At 35.8% G+C, this 23,216-nt stretch overlaps 1 protein-coding gene across 2 annotated transcripts in view; it reads right to left on the bottom strand.

Moving 5' to 3' along the window:
* Pigk (phosphatidylinositol glycan anchor biosynthesis, class K) overlaps positions 1-23,014 on the bottom strand; it is a 94,725-nt gene extending 71,711 nt beyond the window's left edge. For both annotated transcript variants that reach the window (XM_013035888.1, XM_013035889.1), the window contains exons 1-3: positions 22,906-23,014; positions 17,718-17,771; positions 14,289-14,380 (exon numbers count right to left, since the gene is read on the bottom strand). In XM_013035888.1, the coding sequence (XP_012891342.1) occupies positions 14,289-14,380; positions 17,718-17,771; positions 22,906-22,998 (239 nt within the window). In that variant the 5' untranslated portion in view covers positions 22,999-23,014. The remainder of the gene's footprint in view (positions 1-14,288; positions 14,381-17,717; positions 17,772-22,905) is intronic.
* Between the last annotated feature and the right edge of the window lie 202 nt (positions 23,015-23,216).

Genomic DNA, 23,216 nt, shown 5'->3' with positions numbered 1-23,216 from the left:
ATCTGATTAACAATGCTTTAGGAATGAGATATTTCTATTTCAATTCTTTTGAAATAGCCATAGCCATTTCCAACACCTGTGTCAATCTCAACTTGGGACCAGCTGTATGATTAGACCAAAATCTTCAATGAGTTTCTACCTACAGAAATTTCTACCTACAGTTATATATTATAGAGTTGCTAAATGGCCATGGAGATTACAGCCAGGCATGGATAGCATGACCTTTATAAAGACAAGAGAATCTAGAAATTCATGAGTACTCCACCAAAAAGGCCTTATATGAATAGTTAGTTAGTCTGGACACGTAACTGTTGGACTGCAATTGGCCAGGCATTTTATAGTCTGACCTAGATATGTTAAGCCTCAGTGTACTTTCTTTCTGGTCCTATTATTGCTGTATTAAAGAACCTTCATTTCAAATCCCTTTGCTCCATACACAAAGCACTAAGAATTTCAATGGAAATAGACTTCAAATTTACAGTGTGCTGGAGTTAAATTATGATTAACACAGGTTTTACTATCTAAAATAACATATCTGAATCTTATGATTTGAGGCTGCAGTGGTGCACATGTATAATCTAGGTACACAGTAGGTAGAGGTAGGAGGATTGAAGTCTAGGCAAAGACATGGTTGTCAAGGTTCCCCCCCAAAATAGTCTAATTACAAGAATCATCACACTCAGAGAAGCCCAAAGATATGACTTTCTCCCTAAGAATTCATCATTTATTTATATCAGTCCAGTTACAGTCATCTATAGGAACCCATATCTACTTATGTTTCTTGTCTTTAACAAATGTCCAAAGGAAGAAAATTATAAAATAACTAAAAGTCAAGTTCTTATGTAAAAAGAAGAGACTCTTGTTGGCCATACAGTAGTAATTATTGTATAGGTAGGCCCTCTTAATTGGAAAGAATCACTAAAACTCATTGTATGAGAGAGGTAAATACTAAAATGATATAGAATTTTGTGGAAATTCAAAACTGAAGCTTGAATTGGAGAAGTGTGGCTCAGTCAGAGTGTTTATTTAGAATGCACAAGGTTCAATCCTCAGCATGGAAAAAAAATTAAGAAAAGGCACCAAGAATAAAGCCTTACTGAGATTGGAATTTAAAAATAGTTTCAGGTGTTAACACAATAGTGTGTTGTGTTAACATCACTCACTCCAATCATGTGACCTGTCAAGTCTAAACACATGTAACTCATCACTGAAAATGACTCAATTTAAAAGTATCTTTATATGACCTTTCTTACAAAAACTTTTATGAGTCTTTATTATATAATAGAACTAACATATAGCATTATTAAATCAATGTCAAGTCATTTATTATCAGACCAGTATAATCATCTTAGAAAACATAAAAGGCCAATTCAAGAAGCAAAGGAAAAGAAAGCTGTGAATTAATGCTGGAGCCATCAACCAACAATATTATTACTCCCATTTAGATGGGTGTTTTTCCCCCGATTTATACATGAAGGAACAAAAGCTGAGAGAGGCTAATTTGATCACAATGAAAAAAAATAATAGTGACTTAAGCCATGAGGGCCTCATTACATAGTAAGAAGTAAAACATGGAAGTATGCACTTTAGACAGAGTAAAGAATTGTGTCAAGGAGATAGAATTTTGAGTCACAATAAAACTCTCCCCCTATTGTCTATTCTGGATTCCTCTGATTTGTCTTAATTTCTCACTCTCTACAGTATGGGCCAAACTACCAAATTATATGAGAAACCAGAATAAGTAGAGGTACTATAAACCTCTCATACACTTACCTCATCATGTATCTTTTGTATTGCTTCCTTGTTAGTTAATCTGAAGCAAACACAATTTAAATCAATCTCCTTCTCCATCTTTTTCTGGTCTGGCCTAACTCAATAACAAAGCAGTAACTATACACCATATATAACAGCCTCTCATCTAAGTTGTTCACACATTTTCATGTTTACACAATCGTTTGGAGCTCCTAATTTTTTTTTCTTTTCTTTTTTTATTGTGAAAATATCATACAGAGGGGTTACAATTACATGGGCAAGGTAATGAGTACACTTCTTATCAAGCATTGTTGCCTCCTCCTTGGAGCTCCTAAATTTTAAACTGGCTTATTAATTTTAAAATTTAATAAAGCCACTACAAATACTCAGGAAACCAAACTGCTTCATATTCTAACATAAATACTGGATGTAAAACACAAATAGGTTCACTTTCTTGGGAAAGCCAAAGTGAAAATAAAAATAATTTGCTGAGTAATCTTCAAATTGAAATGAATAACAGCTCTACAAAAAGCTTAAGGCTACAGTAATTTTTGTAAAGTTATTAAGCTATTGCTTATAATCATAAATTGTATATATTATCATGTAAACATCAACTTCACAAGGCATTTAGCATTTATCTTTATTTTTAATTAATTGCTTTCACATATCCTTTTTCCTTGTTACTTTATTTATTTGTACTGATGAACTGGCCAACATAGTATAATGTAATCACTAAACTAGGACTCTAGGAATAGGTCTGCCACTATGCAATCTTTGGCCTTAAATATTACATTATCCTTCAGGAACACTTTATCATGCACAAAATAAAATATTTTGGGGGCTATTAGTGTAGAAGCCTTTAGAGACCATTTTTATCCCTCAAATTTAAAAATTGAAGACTCTGAAGATGAAAAAAATTACAGGTATAAAGATCTGAAAGGAAGAAAGCTGTCACTGCAGATTTTCTGGCAAGCAAAACAATCTACAATCAAGTTATTAATATTACTTAGAGCAAGCCTCTAGAACAAAATTCAAAGAAACAACTCTATGCACATCAAGAAAAGATATAGTATTTGGAGAAAGGTATCATTTACAATATCAACAAAAAATAACTAGAAACGTATCAGACATATTTGTAGAAAAAAATTGTAAAACTTAATTGAATGTTATTAAACACATAATTAAGTAGAGTTCACTCATAAATAAAAATATTTAATACCCCCAAAAGCACATTTCCCTAAGTTCATCTGCAAACTTACAACTACCATGCAAATCAAATTCTAAACAAGGTTTTGTAGGAGGCGGTAACAATGCTTGATAGGAAATGTACTCATTACCTTGCTCATGTAACTATAACCCCTCTGTACAGCATTTTTACAATAAAAAACGCATTTTTTAAAAAAGAATTTGATATGCTGACTCTAAAATTAAAGTGGAAAGGGAAGAGGTATACTTCAATGATAGAGTACTTGCCTCATAGGTATGAGTATCTGGGTTCCATCCCCACTACCACGAAAAAAGGAAAAAAAAAGTTCATTTGAAAGAACAAGACTCAAGAACAGCCCATTCTAAAGAACACCGTCAAGAAAACCAGGTTACCAGATATGAAAACACTGAAGTACTGGTAAAGGAACAGACATCTCTCTCCTCTGCAATACCCCAAGATCTTTAATCAAGAAAGAAATTTCATCTATGCTCCACAAAACCCCTTCAACGTTGTCTTAGTCTTGCAAATTGGTCCTACTTATTCTCTAAACACAAGAACAAAAAGGTAGTAGCCAAAATGTTCTTTTTACCTTTGTCACGATTCTCCTTAAAGCATATCTCACTTTCATAACCACACTAAATGCTTCCCTATTCAAGACATTATTCACTTCTCCACCAGGAACATCATGTGGAGTGTCAGACAGGTTGGCTGCCAACATGAGACTGAAAGGACAGCTTGTTCAGAATATAGAAATATCTATGTTCAAACACTATTATTTATATTGTAAGGAGCATATGAGGAAAAACTTGGTAAGTGACGGGAGACAAGAGACAAAATATTCAAAGGCACAAGTTAAATATTCTTGATGTGCTGACAGAGTGGTTTAAGCAGTACAGTGCCTTCCTAAAATTGTTTTGATAGTAATTGTGACAGTATAATGCAAATTAGTTATAAAACACTTATATAGTTTTGGTCCTTTTGTTCATTAAAAATAAGGAAAAAGTGAGGGGAAGCACAAAACTGGTAGGACAAAGGGTATTGTAATTCAGCAGTGATATTCACTAGACACTAGGTTGAAAATGAACTACACAACTTGTGGTGGAGGGGAGTCAGGAGGCAAAAAACTGGAAGAAAAAAAGGGAAGAGATGACACAGTTCATAAAGAAATATACTCATTACCTGACTTATGCAACTGTAATCTCTCTGTATTGTCACCTTTACAATAAAAATTTAAAAATAAGGTAAAATAATAAAATTATTATCAACATATTAATTATAAAATATTTTACCCACTTTATTATTTATTTATATATGTATAATATAAAAATGGTTATAACTGAACTATTTATCAAAATGAATACCATGAAGCAGAAACATTTAGGAGGGAAAAGAGGGAACACAGAATACACAAATAGAGAGAAGAAGGGTAAGCACATGCAGTTATTATATTCAATGTACAGTATATAAAAATTGAACCATATAACTTGAGGGTAAGTATGAGAAGGCGACTATTGGGAGAGAAAGATAAAAGGTGTGACATTGCTCAAGGTGTTCTGTACACATAACCTAACTTACAGAATTATAACCTCTTTACACAACTACTTAATAACATTTTTTAACTTATGTGGTGATAGAACAAAATTTTAAACTTACAAATTTACTTAAAACTTGTATAAAGTAACTCTAATGGCTTAAAATATACATTAAAAAAGGCAGTCAGTGACCTTCCTAGATAGAATATTCTATTTCCAGAAAAGAAAATTAAGAAAGATATAGGATAGATAAGACAAGTAAACAGATACTCTATGTGTTCTAGGTGAACACAAGGTACTCTAAGTGTTCTACATGGGATTAATGGATAAAAATAGAAATGAAAAATAGCAGATAGTATAAAGCAGATATCACAACAAATAGACAATTTGAACATAGTGAGTAAGAATTAGCACAGTTCAAAAGCACTTTGAAAATTTGGGGTTTGCAAGTTCTTCCATTTCCTAACAAATGGGGCAATGTCATTCTTTCTGATGGAGGCATAGAATTCCATTGTGTATATATACCACATTTTCTTGATCCATTCATCTACTGAAGGGCATCTGGGTTGGTTCCATATCTTAGCTATGGTAAATAATGCTGCAATAAACAAAGAAACACAGGTCCCATGATTTCCCTTATTTGCATTATCTAGTATATGTGTGAGTCAAGCGGAAAAGGTCAGATAATGTGATGTTAGGAAAATGAACCCTTAGCTATGTATTTTAGTGTTTTTTTTTCTTTCACGCATGTGTTTCTAACGCATTTATAAGATTATTTCTTTGTTGCTTTGTATGTCCCTCCCACTATATTTGATGTCAGTATAACTTGTGGAGGAGATGAGGAAAAACAAGTCGTTTAAGGATTCAGGTGGACCTGTTGCAACAATGAGAAGTACAAGTTGTCATGTCAAAAACAAGCTTTACAACGTCTGTGCGGGGGTGGGGGTGGGGAAGGATTGGGGGGTGAGGAGGGAGGCTGGGAAGGTATGTGAAGGGTAAACAAAGGAGGAGGCTGCAATGCTTGGTAAGAAATATCCTGCCCATGTAATTGTAACCCCTCTGTACAGTATGTTCACAAATAAAATAAAATAATAAAAAAAAGAAAATTTGGGGTTTGTTAAAAAGACAACAAGAAAATAAGTGCAAATTCTTAATTGTGGGAGGAAAAGATGAAAGCAGTGTCTGAGAAAGATAATCCTAACAGCTGTGTGTAGGATGAGTTGGAAAGGAGAACATATTAGAAGCAGGAATAAACAGCTACAAAGCTGATGAAGTACAGAAGCATATACAGGTTCAGTAACGCCTATCTGAAATATTTGGGATCCAGTGTTTCAGTTTTCAGATTTTGACAGATTTCTGTGTGTGTGTGTGTGTGTGTGTGTGTGTGTGTGTGTGTGTGTGTGTCTTACAGATGGGAGGAAATCTAAACAAACACATTCACTTATGCTTCACATACTTTATGTGTATTGCCTGAGATAATCTGGGAGTGGAAATACTGAGATTTGAACTAGGTTCTACCATTTAAGCCATACCTCCATACTTTATGTGTATTGCCTGAGATAATCTGGGAGTGGAAATACTGAGATTTGAACTAGGTTCTACCATTTAAGCCATACCTCCACCTCAGCTTTTTGTCAGTTAGCTGAAGATGGAGTCTTAAGGACTTTTATGTCTTCAATGGCTTCAAATCATGATTCTCTGGATATCAACTACAATTCATTGGAGCCACTGGCTTCCTATCCTGAAAGTAATTTTATATAATATTCTTAGTGGACTTTCATTCTGACTATAACCTATTACCTGAGATCAAGTGGGGAAATTTTCCTCTTGAGGTATTATGTTAAGGTTCAAAAAGTTGCAGATTTTAGAACATGTCAGATTCTCAGATTAGAGATGCTCAGCATGTACTATAGCAACAAAGCATGCTGAAATACATGATGTATGGAATAGTGAAGAGTGACACTAAATTAACAAATATGAAGAAAGTAAGAAAATAAGAAACTTAGAGATATACTCAATATGTAAATATACCTTGTAGAATTTAATGAGGTACTTTAATCATAAGTACATATAATTATAGCAATCTCTAAATTGTTATAATAAAATGAGGTAATTTCTATTAAAAATTTCTCTACTTGACATGATCTGTTAATATTAACTAGTATAATTTGTTTGGGAGAAGAACAGTCATGTTAGACTAAAAATGCTTTCAAGTGCAGTGACTCAAGCCTGTCATCCTAGTTACTTGGGCAGGAAAGATCAGGAGACTGTGATGGTAATTCCTTATTATCCCAGCTACAGGAGAAGCATATGACTATGAGTGGCACATGCCTGTCTTCCTCAGAAACACAGGGAAATACAAAAAGAAAGATCGAAGCTCAAATTGGCAGAGTATAAATCAAGATACTAACTCAAAATCAAACTGAGATCCCACCTCACCCCAGTAATAATGTATCAAGAAAACAAACTATAACAGATACTGGTGGGGATGCAACCAAAAGGGAGCCATAATATACTGTTGGTGAGAATGTAAACTTGCTCAACCAATCTGGACAGCAATGTGGAGATTTCTCAAAAAATTAAATAACTATGCTATGATCCAGCAATATCACTCTTGGGTGTTTACCCAAAAGATTACAAACCAGAATACAGTAAAGCCACCATTACCACCATGTTTGTTGTAGCACTATTCACCATAGCCAAGATACAGAATCAGCCCAGATGCCCTCAATGAACAAATGAATCAAGAAAATGTGGCATAATTACACAATGGAATTTTACACATCCATTAGAAAGAATGATATTGTACCATTTGTAAAGAAATGGGAAGACCTAGGAAAAATCACGTCACTAAAGTAGTAAGTCAAGCTATAAAGACAAAAGATACATATATTCCCTTATATGTGGAAGCTAGGATTAGCTTTTAAACTTATAAGTAAATATGTTATGTGATATGCAAGTGTACATAAATGTATTAACGGAAATATGGTAGATTTAAGGGAGAACTTAGATAGTGTATTCCTTAGCAAGGCAAAGTCAAAAAATTCAGCAAAATAAAACACCTAGAAGCAGATACACAAAGTGGGTAGAGTGAGGTTAAGGGGAAAGGGGTAGATGAATGAAGGGAAGAAGGGGAGAATGCAGCCAAGAATCAAATGTAGATCCTACAAAATAAAGAACAGTGAGGAAAGGGGTGGGTTGGGTAAGAATGCTGAAAGGAGTGACATTGATTAAGATATATTGTATTCATACACTGCTTTGTTACATGACAATTGTACTTAAAGATAATTTAAAAAAATTGCAAAAGAAGGAGCTTAGAGGCATGGCTCAAATGGCAGAGTACCTGCCTAGCTAGTGTGACACCCTGAGTTCAATCCCCAGTACTAAAAAGAAGGAAAAGAAAACAGAGGAAACAGAATGAAAGGAAAGGAGGGGAGGGGAGGGGAGGGAAGGGGAGGGAAGGGAAAGGACGGGAAGGGAAGGGAAAGGGAAAGGAAGGGAAGGGGAAAGGAAAGGAAAGGAAAGGACAGGACAGGGGAAAGGGGAATGGGGAATGGGGAAAAAGGGGGGAAAGGGGGAAAAAGAGGGGAAAGGGGGAAAAGGGGGAAAGGGGGAAAGGAAAGGAAAGGGAGAAAAGGAGAAGAGGAAAGATGGAAGAAAGGAGACAGAGAGAGGAGAGGGAAAAGAGAAGAGGGGAGAGAGAAAAGGGGAGAGGGAAGAGGAGACAGGGTACAGGGTACAGGTCTAGCCATAAACCTAAATTCAAATGGATTCTATTTTTATATAATAATGTATAACAGACCCTTAATAGAATCTTTTGACCATCCTGAACATTTCTAATACATATAATGGAAAAACAGTATCTCATAAAGGCCTCAAGGAATAAATTACTCATTACAAATATCTGAATTATGTTGGATAATGGAAATATAGCTGCTAGAACATGGGGAAAAGAACAGAAATAGATCTCCATTTGACTGCTCTTAATGAAGAGAAAGACATAAGTTTTTGAAACAACTAGCATAGCCAAGTCTTTCTTCATGTTGCTAGAATAGAGAATAATAAGAGTGCTAAAATTTCTTATTAGAGCTCTAACTCAGACAAAGTCAAGTCCACAGCAGCATGAACAACAGCAATAAAGTCACACTATCAATACAACCTAAAAATCAAGAATAATAACAGGCAAACATTTTTTTTCCAATTTATAGAAAGATTACTAGGATTCACCTCACGGTCTAATTATGTCCTTCTTCTAATCACTATCAGATCTTCCTACTTATGTTTCCTGTGTTTGGGGGGAAGACAGGCATGTGCCACTGCTCCCAGTCATTATGCTTTCTCTACTTTTGGGGTACTGGGCAACTGCCATCACAGTCCTCCCACCACATCACTGCATCTTTGCCTCCCAAGTAACTAGGATTACAGGCTTGTGCCACTGTGCAAGAAGACAAAATACATCCAGAGAGAACTTATGTGTGTGCAAGGTAGGGAATAAAGTTAAAATTAACTTGCTTTAGATAAGATTTTGATGTACTCTTGAAAAATAAAATTTTGAATGCTTGAGTAAGATTGTCCCAGCGAGTGATGCCTTAATGAGTTGTAAAGAATAACTTTATAAAATTAACCATTGAACACTTGTAGCTCAGTGGGGTTTGAGAAACACTAATGAAGGAGAAACAGTATCTATAAATATTTCTTCTCAGTTAAATTAACAAGGTTCCAACTAGCTCAGAGCCTCTATTGCACTATTCATTTCTTAACTAAATTCTACATAATGCACCAAAAAAATCCAGTGTGAGGAAGTATCATACTTAGCATTAAATATCAACAACAAAGTTGGGTGGCTCACATCTGTAATCCTAGATAATTAGGAACCTGAGATCTGAAGATGCGGTTCAAAGACAGCCCTGGCAGGAATGTCTGTGAGTCTCTTATCGCCAATTAACCCCTAGAAACCTGCAAGAGATGCTGTGGCTCAAAGTGTAAAAAAGCTGAGGGACAAAGCCCTCAGTTCAAGCCTGAGTTCAAGCCCCATAACCAACAACAAACAAACAAAAAATAAAAGTATAAGGACAGAGAAAGCTTTAGAGCATGTGTGGACTGAATACAGACATTAAAAAAATAGAAAGGAGAACAGAACTATAATTAGAGCACCAGTGAAAGTCAGTGGCTATAGAACTAATATGGAGATTCAAAGGAATTAATTGGATGAAGTGTAAGTGATTAAAATAAAATGATCAGAATATCAGATTTGGAACCAGATTACAAAAAACTTTCAGTAGCAAGATAAGAAATTTGAACCTTATCTGCAAAGACTAAAATTTTCTGAATAAGAGGAAATAGAATTAACAGGTTTAAATTAAGAATATTAGTCTCATATAATAATCAAAATACAGAATAAAGAAAAGGCAGTGTTGGGTGAACTTAGAAAAGCTACTGGATTTAACTACAGAAATAGTTTATGAGATAGGAATATAAACTCACATCATCCAAGTGGTAGTAGAGCTAAATCATATTTAAGAAAATTTGCATTTACATTTCATCTATATCATGAACTCAACCACATGCACTCAGCTAAAGACAGAGAGACAGACAGACAGACAGACAGATAGAGACAGACAGACACATAGATCTCATTGAACCTAATACTATTCCTAAGTAAACATGAGAAAGGAGCTAGGAATTTATACACTTTTAAGTCAGTCCAATTCCAATGTGCCTTGCACAGCATGCTCATCACAATTCTTGAGACAAAGAAAGCATTTTTTTCATATAACATGGTTCTTACTCTTAAGTAAGTCACTTTATCCAGGGTTCAAACAAAGAAAAGCACTGGAGGAAAAACTGGCTGTATTACACTTAAAGACAATACTACACTGTAATTTATGTGCTATTACAGAAACTGTCAAAAGTAATTTTGGCACAATTTTTGCTTCACATACAGACTTTAGCACCTATTTTCTGCTTAATGCCTTTTTTCTTTCTCATCTCAATCATGTTAAGCACACTGGAGTTAGCTACAGATGTTGTCCAAAACAAATTATTTGAAGACAGAAAATCACCTAAAAATGGTGAATATTGCAGGAAGCTAAAATCAGAAAAATAAAAGCAAAATCCCTGAACAATGGTAAATGTTACAGAAAAGGTTGGAGAAGAGGTGCAAGACAATTCTCTTGTGTTCAACTTATATCTGAAAGTGATCACTGGGAAGCTGGAAAGCATTTAAGAGCATTTGTGAGTTGGTCTTTTCGCTTACCTACAGAACTATTAATATCTCCTTTTTTTTTTTGCCAGTCGTAGGGCCTGAACTCTGGTCCTTGACGCTGTCCCTCAGCTCTTCAGCTCAAGGCCAGAGCTCTACCATTTAAGCCATAGTGCCTTTTTCTGCTTATGTGGTGCTGAGGAATTGAACCCAGGGCCTCATGCATGCAAGGCAAGCGCTCTACCACTGAGCCACCTTCCCAGGCCAATATCTCCTTTCCATGAATCAATTTTCCTAATAATATTGTAGAATTATATAAATTCTACAAATATAATTATCAAAATTTAATATCTAACTAATACTTTCCTAAAACTAGACTAATGCAATTTAAGGGATGTATTTTGTTTTTACTTTTAATGTACAAGCTTATGCTTGCTTTGCACAAATGATTAAGTATCTCCAAGTAATGCATTTACTTATTTAGCCAATACCTGATGAGTATCTCTTATGTGCCAGGCACTGTGGTAGAAGCTGGGAGTAAAAGGTGTAATAAACACCACAATGAGGGCTGGAGGTACCATATGCCTAGTATGTGCAAGGCCTTGGTTGGATCCCAAGTGCCACAAAAACTAAGAGATGAAAGATGAAAACAACAATAAAAATACTTGTTTCCTTCAAGACATCTTCAAACTTCTCAGAGAGTTATCAAACTACAATTAGGCTAAGATGAAAATGAACTATGCTTATTGGTGGAGATGGAAGGGAAAAACTAGGAGAGAGCACAAAGAGGGGTGACATTTTCTTAAAAGAAATGTACTCTTTACCTGACTTATGTGACTGTAACCCCTAAGTACATCACCTTTATAGTAACAATAAATATACTTTTAAAAAAACTATAATTATGGCAATCATGTTATATAAGAAGAATATACAAAAGATACTAAAGTAATCAAGAAATGCTTTTACAAGAGCCAGTAATGACATCTGAATAAAATGCATGTAAAAATTAAAGAAGTGCTCCTCAAATGTGGTTGTATGTCAAAACCGAAGACATCTAAATCTTCACATAAGAATGAGAAATTCTGCCACAAGCAGTTTAGAATCAAGAGCAGTCACCTAGCTGTCAGTGTGGTCATTTCATCATGGAGCATAACTGGTCATGGCAGTTAATATAAAATATAAACAAAATGCCAGAGAAAGTGAAAAGAAAGGACATAACTACTACAGACATTCATAAAGGACCTGCAAGTGGTAAACTTCCAAAATAAATGACATTCATCTATGTCAAATGTTTTAGTAACTGCTTTGCGATATGAATAAATTCTCTAGTGAGTAATTTAAGGAACTTAAATGCATATACTTTGCATGCCAAGACAAAGATAAATAATCCTTAAAAAAAAACAAGCAATCAAGCTGGATGCCAGTGGCTCAAGCCTGTAATCCTAACCACTCAGGAGGCTGAGATCTGAGGATCGTGGTTCAAAGCCAGCCCAAGGCAAGAAAGCCCATGAGATTCTTACCTTACAATAACTACTAAAAAGACAGAAATGGAGCTGTGGCTCTAATGGTAGAGCACTAGCCATGAGCAAAAAATGCTCAGGGATAGTGCCCAGGCCCAAGGACTGGCACAAAATAACAAGCCCACAAACAAAAACAGAACAGCAGTCACAATTTTTGTAATATGTAGTGACTAATGATTTGCCTCAAGATCATTTCTGGGAATAGAAACAAGTTATATAATAATATTTTAGCTGAAAATGCTCCACGTTGTACAAAATAAATTTAACATTTTTTGAAATTAAAGTTTTAAAACTGTCCTTAGTGATTCTAAATTGTTATCTCCTAACAACTTTCTGACCAAAGCTTACCTATAATTATATTTTTTTATATTCAATTGCTCATAGGAACTAAATTACAAAGTCATCAACAACAGGAACATTTACCATAATAAGCAAAAAGCAAAATAATTTTTCAATTGATTTCATTAAATAGTAAAGGGTCTAAATCACTGAGTATTTAAAGCCCCTTCTCCAGAACAGATTTCCTAAGTATAGATGACCAATCCTTTGCAAAACAAATAAGCCTTCAAAGAAAATTCTTCAGAAAACTAGCAGTAAGTTTCTTACACGTGAAATAATGCATCTTCTACTTGCCCTACTGCTATCATCTACTTATAAAGGGATCCTCCAAATATTACTTAAGTCATTGAAATGTATCCTAATGATCAACTCATATAACAGAAAGATTATTTACAAAACTCTACTGCCAAACCATACACAGTGATTCTCTAGAAGAGAACACAGTGAAAAAAAGCCACATCAGTTAAAAACCAAATAACTAACCATAGACTTATTTTTTTTAAGTTGACAAATAACAAGATATACCTTTGTAACTTATACATCAAAGCAATCTCTTCAGATTTACTTAATTTTAAGATGGTAACATCTAATGGCCTTAATGATGAGATATAGGGATTTAAAAATTATAATTTTCAAAAAAATTATAGCTTTCGGCTAAAATGGTCATTTATACAACGGGAAATATAATTTTCCTTGCCTGACTTTCTGTTCCTGCAGTATTTCATTTATGTCTCTATTTATTTTTGAAACAAAAATCTGAATCCTACAACGAAGGTACTATTAGAACCATGAGAAAGCAGACATAGTATGCTACTGTGACTTAACCAGTTGCAACTAGGGCCAATATTCAAACTCGATCTCGCTATAAAGCTCTTTCTACAGTACCGCATGAGTACTAAATAAATCAAACTAAGTAACCAAACTGACTACATTTTTTTGCTCTCCTGCTTTGGTAGCTGCTAACATAAATCTACCAGAGATAAGACAAATGGAGAAGATGATATGTGTGAAGATCTAGAGATGATGCCTAGTATCTGAATGGCTCCCTACAAATAAGAAATTGCCCACTTTATGAATCTTCACAGAACAGAGTCCATTTCCCTATACAGATGCACAAGTTTTCATTTCAGTTCGCTGGAGCTTGAACATGATCAAAAATCTAGAATCTGCAACATAATATTCCCAACAAGGACTGTAAGAGGGCTAGACAGGGACAACAGGCCTGGATTTGGGCAGCAGAGGCAGTGGCAACATTAAGTATCAGAAGGTAACAGTCGCAACTATGAAGAGGCTAAGATTAGCCTTTAGCAATGTGTGACAATACTATTGGCCCACCAACTGCTTTTACATCAACATTTTTAGCTATGGTTTCTGCTATGAAGTCTTCCTTGCTCCTATTTAAGGCTACAGTCTTCCCAGGAATTCAGCAAACTAATCAATATGCTTTGGATAGGTATCTTTTTTGCTTGAATCTGTTAGAATTTCTCTGTTACCTATAAAAACCCTAAGGCATTTAATAAATTAGTTGTTATAATTTGCCAAATCACTGAACTTCAGTATACTAGGTTTTTTACATAACTTGCCATTATGATTTAAATACTATCTACTTTATATAAAAATGATATATGCTAAATACAAAAATCAAGGATTTTTGCCTCTTTCAAAAACAGCATAAATAAATTATCTAAAGGTCACCTACAATGAGGTTCAAAATTCAACTTAATTATGATTCTTACCTGTCAGGAATACCTAACCTCTTGACACTTCTATAAACAGAGAGAGTGTTTGCAACGTGTCGATAATTAAACCAGAATCGAGATGTACACACCTAAAGCATTAAAACAAAAAATATGATTTGAGTCAAATAAAGCACAGATTTAAAAAAAATCATTTTTCCTGACATTTGGTACAAGACATGTCTGAATGAAGAGTTTCAGGCTTAGAACATAAATGTCAATAAAATCCATCACTCTAAAGAAAGGCCTTTCATAAGACAAATAAGACCAGGTATAAGAAAACAAATCTTTGGGCAATTTAGTAAAATACTAATCCAATTTACTCTCAACTTCTGTGATTCTGTAATACTTCTATTTCTAAAAGACTAAATTTTTTTTGATTTTTTTTATTTTATTTGTGAACATACTGTACAGAGGGGTTACAATTACATGGGCAGGATAATGCGTACATTTCTTACCAAGCATTGCAGCCTCCTCCTTTTGTTTACCCTTCACATCCCTTCCCAGCCTCCCCCCTCCCCCCAATCCCAATCCTTCTCCTTCCCCCCCTTCCCCCCCCCACACCGACGTTGTAAAGCTCGTAAAAGACTAAATTTTTAAGAAACAAAGAAAATGGTCATAATCACATAATAGAAAAGAAAATTAACAATCTTGGGTAATGTAATATTTGTTTCTTTATTGCTTCCTTATTTATCAGATATGTAAAACACAGACCAAAATACAACATACAAAAGTTTTACAATGCACATACAAAAAATGTGCATTATGAAGCTGCTGAACTGAAAAAAAGCTGAATACAATTCAACCAAATTTTACACTTAAAAATATTACCTAACCCAGGCACCAATGGCTCACACTAGAAATCATAGGTACTCAAGAAGCTGAGATCTGAGGATTATGATTCAAAGCTAGCATGGGCAGGAAACTCCAAGAGACTCTTATCTCCAATTAAGCACCAAAAAAGCCAGAAGTGGAGCTGTGGCTCAAGTGGTAAAGTGTGACCCTTAAACACAAAAGCTTAGGGACAACACCCTGAGTTCCAATCAAGACCAGCACCCAAAAAAAAGTTATTTAAAATGATATAAAATGATATATAGGAAAAATCTAACTCTATGCCTCAAAAATCTAGTTTTCTTGGGAATCCATTCTACAGGAAATAATCACAGTTTAGGGTCAGTTGTAGTAAGCACATTCCTGCTACAAAATGAGACAGAGTCATGTTATACTATTCTATTTCATCATAATGCAATTTGATACAAATATGCATAGCAACTATAATCATTACTTCTAGCAACCTGTAGACAATTACAAGCTTTTATGAAACAATTCTCAATAAATTATAGGGACTCCAATATCCAATCTGCATTTAGTCTTAGTGAAGTATTTTGTTTGTTCAGCACTTCATTTAAATTCTTAGAATTCACTAGCCTCCCAGTTCTCTTGCTTTCTCAGCATGAGTTAATGATTTTGGTAAGTTGCACATTCTTTTGTTCCTTTTTCACAAAAATCAAACTCATTTCCCACCTTCTGGAACTATTTCCTTACTCTTTCTTATGGTTGACTTTTGCTATTATTTAAATGGAATTTATGTATTGGAAACTCAGTCCCCAATTTTATGTTTTATGTTGATGTTAGTTGGGAAATTAATATTTAGATTGTATCATCAGGTTGGGACCAAGATGGCATCAGTGGCTTCATAAGAAAGAGACCTAAGCCAGTAAATCTGCTCTCTCACTGCATAATGTCCTTCATCATATCACGATGCAGCAAGAAGGCCAGGATCAAATGCAGAGAAAATACTAAGACCATGTTCTTTGGCTTCCTATCCTCCAGAAATGGGAGGCAATTAAACCTCTTTTCTTTGTAAATTATAGTCTCAGATTTTATGTGTGCATATCAATCCTGTTGCTTGAACTCTGGGCCTGGGCATTGTCCCTGAGCTTTTGTGGTCAAGGCTAGCATTCTACCACCTGAGCCACAGCTCCAGTTCCAGTTTCTTTTGTGGTTAAGAGTCTCACAGACTTTCCTGCTCAGGCTGGCTCCAAAACATGACCCTCAGATCTTAGTCTCCTGAGTACCTAGGACACAGGAGTGAGCAACTGGCTTCTGGCTTTTAGATATATTTTATAACAACAATGATAATCCTTTATGTTTCTAAATTAAATGAAACCCTAGAGGTATAAAACTATTATCAAAATATAAGAAAGGTAAAGTTGATTACATGTATTTTCTTTGAGGAATGAAAAATATAAAATTCTGAATCAAGATTAAATTAGAGATATTAATTCACACCAGTGGAGAAAATGACAAAAACAGTCCAATAACCAAATTAAAACAAAATTTAAACTGTTGCCCAGCAGTCAAAAGTTAATGAAACCCAATTGACTTAGATTTAGAAGCAAGAGCACATTCTTTCTGTGGGGCACTCATGTTCTAGGACTGCATATTTTAATGCCTAGGAAATTTTCTTAAAGAGAAAATCACAGATGTGATCAAACAAAATAATAATCAAAAGAGTCCCAAAATAGATTAAGGTTTTGATATTAGTACATATGATTCCAGTATACAAAAGCATTTATCATCAGATGCTAGTGGCTTATACCCATAATCCTAGCTATTCAGAAAGCAGAGATTTGAAGACCACAGTTCAAAACTATCCTAGGCAAAACAAATAGTTCATTAGATTCTTCAATTAAACGCTCACACAAAAAGCCAGGAGTAGAAATGGAGCATTAGTCTTGAGCAAATTGCTAAGAGAAAGTACCCAGGCCCTGAGTTCAAGCCCCATTACCAGAACAAAATAAATAAAATACAATTATCTAACTTTATGGTTTACATTTATCTCATTTATATAAAAAGAAAGATTCATGAATTGTTGACTCTCTAATGTGAGATTTAAGGACATTTTCCATCTTTTTTTAAAAATTTTCTTCAAGTAGTTATATTAAAGAGTTCAATAAAATAGTGTGACTACAATGCATCTATCAATACCTTTTTTAAAATTAAAGTAAAATTCACATAACCTTGGTCTATCTTCTTTTAAGCTTTTCTATAGAAAATATGAATTTTCTACAATTACTATTTATTACTTATGTAACAATTATAAAAGTAAAATAGTATTAGCATATCTAAAAATTAATACTACAGATAAGAAATATAATTACTCATTTCCAGCCTTAAAATAATTAAAATAATTGTTATAGAATGTCTCCTTTAATAGGCTATCTACTATAATAGGCTCTATATTATTTACAGATCATTACCTTTCAGATAAATCAAGTCAAATAACTTTGGTCAATTCAATATGTGGTCAAAGCTAAATAAAGAGTTTATAAAAAGATAAACTTTCAAAAAATGGATTTATACAATGGTTTTTGAGACACATGTCCAATGTGAAAATCAAGATACACCTTTATGGAATATACTTACCAAAACAGCCCAGTTGTTTGTATGGCCACTTTTAAAGAATTGTCCTGCTTCATTCTATCAATCAAATAAGAGCAAAATCATTAAGAGAAAAAACCCACAATTTCCTAGAATAGAGAACGATTTAAGACTCATAGTGCTTTTATTTCAGTTGCATTAATAATCATTTACATTATGAAGATTCCTTATTTGACCTCATAAACAAAATCATCAATACTATCTTTTGGGGGGAAGCCATCATGTTTGAGTTACTAACTGGGTAATAAAGGCCTAGTTTAACTTAAACATACTAAATAGGGGGACCTGTACTAGAAAAAAAAAAAAGACCTGTACTAGAAATGTAAAGGGCTAGAGTTCAGTCTTGCCTGAGCCAGAGACAGATTAAATTTTATATAATGCTTGACTATTAAGCTGAAAGAAGACTTAGTAATAAAGAGTGCTTGCCTAGCCTATGTAGGTGCTGATTAGAACCCCCAACACTGGAAAAGCAAAAGAAGGGAAGGAGGTAAGAAAAGAGGAGGGAGGAAAAGGAAAAAAATGGCAACAAAATTTTAAAAGCAAGTATTATATAAAGACTATACTAGAAAAGCTGTAAATTAACTTTTTCTGCAATGAAAATGTGAGATTATTTTTGACACGGAATTCACCAATTAATATTTCACTTTTGGTAATATAATAAAGATAATGCTTATCCCCAAGAGTTTAAGACATAACATAATCTTGTTTCTTCAACCAAAACAATCACTCCTTGAATTTTTTAGTCAGTCATTCAATAATCACTGCTTGTGTTTCTATAAAATCTGCATTTATGCTAACACAGTCTTTAATACTATTCTGACCACATTAAATAATAATGATCAGAAAGACATGCTGAAGCATTTATAAAAACAGCAGGAGCCAGGTGCTATTGGTTCGTGCCTGTAATCCTACCTACTAAGAAGTCTGAGATCTGAGGATGGGTGGTTGGAAGTCAGCCTAGGCAGGAAAGTACATGTGACTCTTATCTCCAATATACTCAGAAAAGTACAGAAGTGGTGCTATGGTTCAAGTGGTACAGCACTAGCCTTAAACAAGAAAAGCTCATGGACAGCTCCCAAGCTGAGTTTAAGCCCCCAGGATCCAAATACACACACACTCTCTCTCTCTCTCTCTCTCTCTCTCTCTCTCTCTCTCTCTCTCTCTCTCTCTCTCTCTGCCAGGTTTTGTTTAGGGTTCTGTTTTGTTTTCTTCCTGGAGGATTGTTTGTCTTTCATGGTCTTTCAATATTTTATTCAAAGATAGTAATATCTTCCTCATATGCTTCTAACTTTCTTGAAACTATGACATTTATTTCTTGAAGTTATAATTTACTTTTAATTTTTATTCTACACATAGAAATTCATATCTTTCCTGTTAAATCTTTAATCAACATCTATTTTTACTATGTCTTGAGTGCTTACTTCCATGTACCATTTCACTAACCTGTTACAGAAAGTTTAGTTTCTATTTTCCATTTCAAGGAATTAAAACATCATCCAACAATATTTATATACTTAATAAACATGATTTTAAATACATTTAAAAAAATAATGGAACTAAACCACACTGATCTTAAAGCTGCCCCAAACAGTATCACTAGAACAGTCCAAAAGCCTGACTCTGTTACTTAGCATTATAAAGCTACAAACGTGTGCCTCCATGTCCCTATCTTTATAAATGGTACTAATATGTGATACAAAGTAGCAATAGCAATTGCCTAACAAATGCTAGCTCTGAATTTTCTGGCTACCAGGAAAGTTTCAGGAAGAATAAAATGTCCCGCTGAGATATGTGCAGGAGGAATATAAATTTTCTCCCCCTCCACACTCTTCTAGCAGAAAAACAACAAACAACATGCTATTGTGGATAAAATGTCAGTTTGGAAATTGGAGACCTCAACTAAAATCCAGCTGGCTATCAGCGTTGAATACGTCATTTGGTGCTTTGGACTTTTCTCCTGTAGAAAACGAGACTTGACCCAAATAATCTCTGGAGGACTTTCAGCCCCCAAAATTCTGACTTCCATCAGGACTTTTGCAAAAAATTGGATGTAATTAATGTAAAGTTATTCATTGCACCTATTGAGGCACCTCTTATGTGCCAGGTTTATGAGATGTACAATGATATGAAAATTGCTAAAAAGCATACTGTGTCACAAGAATTACAAGGTTTAATAAAGATAACCACAAAACTGCATATCATTACTATGTCACTGTTCTACTCCGAGTACTCTGAATACTATGACAGGAAAAAGTAAGCAGTTAAATGCCAAGGTTCAAACCTGAGTTAATGCAAGTATTTCTGCCAACTTTATAATTGTACAGTTCTGTATCTTAAATGATTTTGACGTTATTAGTTTTAAAAAAGATCATTTAGCTTATTCATTTAGTAACTGATGTATAATAAATGCTATCTTCAATAAGAGTTGCTTTTTCAACTATTTTATTCAAATTGCCTATGGCAATTGCCAGCAATTTACTTATTTGCCATAAATTCTGCATTGTGTTTATATTTTTTGAAATTCTTTCAAAGATAAGTTTGGTGTCCAAAGAAAACAAATTCACTATAATGTTTGATGTGACCCACTTTTGTCAATAGGTTTATATTGACACAACATTTTCTTGTAAGAGATTAAGGGTTTAATTTTTTTTTAAGTAATCATAAGAGAGGCACCAGTGGCTCATGCCTGTAATCCTAGCTACTCAGGAGGCTGAGATCTGAGGATTGTGGTTCAAAGCCAGCCCAGGCAGGAAAGTCCGTGAGACTCTTATCTCCAATAAACCACCAGAAAACCAGAAGTGGCACTGTGGCTCAAGTGGTAGAGTGCTTGCCTTGAGCTGAAGAGCTGAGGGACAGCGCCCAAGCTCACAGTTCAAGCCCCATGACCGCCAAAATAAAAATAAACTAAAAAAGTAATCACAGTACTTGTCTTCAAAAATCTCTTATATAGACCCAAATTAGCAAATAGTGCAAACAATAAATCCCATAAAGCCACAGTATTTCTTTAATGTATAATACAGGTATCTGACTTAGCCATAAAAAGTTTCCCTGAAAAAAATGACATTTGAATTAAAATCTAAGAGATGAAGACAAATAATAATTCCAAACAGAAGAAATGTGGGGCAAAGGAAGCAGTGAACTTAAAGGTTTGAGAAGCTGATAGAAGTCTAACATTACTAGACATCTGAAAAGCAGGGTCAGCAAGAGAAGAATCAGGATACAGCATGACCTTCGTGGGTCATAATAAAGAATTTACTATTCTTTTAAATTTTTTCCAATTTTATTGTAAAGATGCTGTATAGAAGAGTTACAGTACATGAGTAAGGTAATGAGCACATTCCCTGTGAGCATCATTACCCCCTCCTTTGTTGTTCTCCCATGATCCCTTCCCTCCCACAACTCCCTCATCCTGGCCCAGAGAAAAACAAAGTTGTAGAGTGGCACTGTGGCTCAAGTAGTAGAGCCCTCACCTTGAGCTCAGGGACAGCGCCCAGGCCCAGAGTTCAAGCCCCGTGACTGACCAAAAAAAAAAAAGTCAAGCATTGTTCTCTATCTTAAGGTACATTTGAGTGATCTACATTTTTAAGTCCCTCTGGCTGCAGACTGGAGCACAGATTGAACTGTACCCTAGTGAGAGATAGCTGAGTAACAGTACAACTACATAGGATATAATAGATGAGTACAAGTTAAATGTACACCTTTCAACAATAAAGGCAGAGGAAAGGAGTAGGGAAGAGTTCTACAAAAGTTATGCTTGTGCTGCTTAAAATGGACAGAAGAAATTGAAGGTATAAAACCTGTGAATGTGATAAAGCACAGCATGAAACTACAAAAAATGCTAATGATAGCCATGTGCAGGTGGGTCACACCTGTAATCCTAGCTACTCAGGAAGCTGAAATCTGAGGATAGTGGTACAAAGCCATTGTGAGCAGGAAAATCGTGACTCTTATCTCCAATAAACCACCAGAAAACCGGAAGTGGTGCTGTGGCTCGAGTGGGTATACGGCTTGCCTTGAGCTGAAGAGCTGAAGGACAGAGCCCAGGCCCAGAGTTCAAACCCCAAGACCGACAAAAAAAAAAAAAAGCTAATGGTATCCAAAATGAAGTATGCAAGAAAATTCAGTACGATAAAGGAATAAAACAGAGAACTTTGTTAACAATATAGATAGACAGACAGACAGACAGAGAGACAATAGAGATAAAGATATATATCAACTGACAGAGTGTGTGTCCCAAAAGAATGGGGTCTGTTGTGGTCTAAGATCGAATTACTGGAGGTAGGAAGTCAACATGGGTCCCTGTATTGGAAAAGTATTGGAAAAGTAAGCAGGGATGAGATCCATAATTAGTCTGTAAGCAACAGAGAAACGCTAATAAGACTCAATCAGAATAATCGAATCAGGCTTACAATTTACAAAGACTAGCACTAAAATAAAGGAGAATGGATTTCTAGAGGAGGTAACATTTCCATGGATGATCGGAGACTAGAATGAACCAGTGAAGCTGGAGAAGTTAAAAAAAAAAGAAAAACAGTTTAAAACACAGAATTTAATGACGAGAAATCTTTTATTTTAAAAGCTCGCCGGTTTCTAGCTTACGGCCACACTTCTGGGTTAGAAAGTAGAGGATGCAAGAGTTCCTTACAAACTTCAGGCAATGCTTTGCCGATTATCTGGGTCTCCTTTTCCAGCTCGATCTGCAGGCCTGAACATGCTCCAGAACTAAACTCTTGGGCTGAGGCATCACCTCTGCACTGGGCTCGGCAAAGCATTACAGCCAAGGACCAGAAGGTCCAGTGGCCACAAGGCAAGTCGTGGGGAGGAGGAGGACGCCAGGCCGGGGTCCAAGCTGAAACACGGCGCCCAGCTGGCTCCGACCAGCACAGCGTGGACGGGGCCGGGACGTGGGGGCTGCGTCTCGGGGCCGACATGCCACCTGCTCGCAACACTTCACCTGCTAGGCTCCGCTCCTCCGAGGACGTTTTACCAGGCTGGACCTGGCTGACAAGGTCCCGTCCGCGCCCGGGGGCTGCGCTCCCCTCCCCGGCCTGGGTCCGGTCAAAGAACCCGGGAGGCTGCGCTCAGCTGCGGGGCATCAGCAATCAGCCAGGACACAGCCGTCCTTCCAGGCCTCGGACGCTTAAAAAACAACACAAACAACCCTGACTCCTACCTCGATCTGACTAGCGGCCCAGCTAGCGAAAGACAAGAGCGACAGCGCGGCCAGGGCGGCCGCAGGAGGGCTGCGCGAGCAGGGGGCGGCCATGTTTGCCCGCTTCGGATTTCGCGTACCTGCAGGGGGCGGGGGCAGGAAGGGGACGGGTGCCGTAAAGCAGAGCGGCGAGCGACGTGCGTTTCTCCTTTTTTGCGACGCCCACCTGCTAGAGCCCGCCCCGCCTTCCGCACCGGTGCTTCCGGTGGAATTCGGAGCGGAGACTGGACCGGCGGAGACTGGACCGTTGGCTGTGTTGATCTGTTGTTGTT

The sequence above is a fragment of the Dipodomys ordii genome, unplaced genomic scaffold (genome assembly GCF_000151885.1).
Source record: "Dipodomys ordii isolate 6190 unplaced genomic scaffold, Dord_2.0 Scaffold228, whole genome shotgun sequence".
NCBI classification, from domain to species: Eukaryota; Metazoa; Chordata; class Mammalia; order Rodentia; family Heteromyidae; genus Dipodomys; species Dipodomys ordii.
The sequence above is the reverse complement of the archived record's forward strand: the minus strand, read 5'-3'. Positions and strand labels throughout refer to the sequence as shown.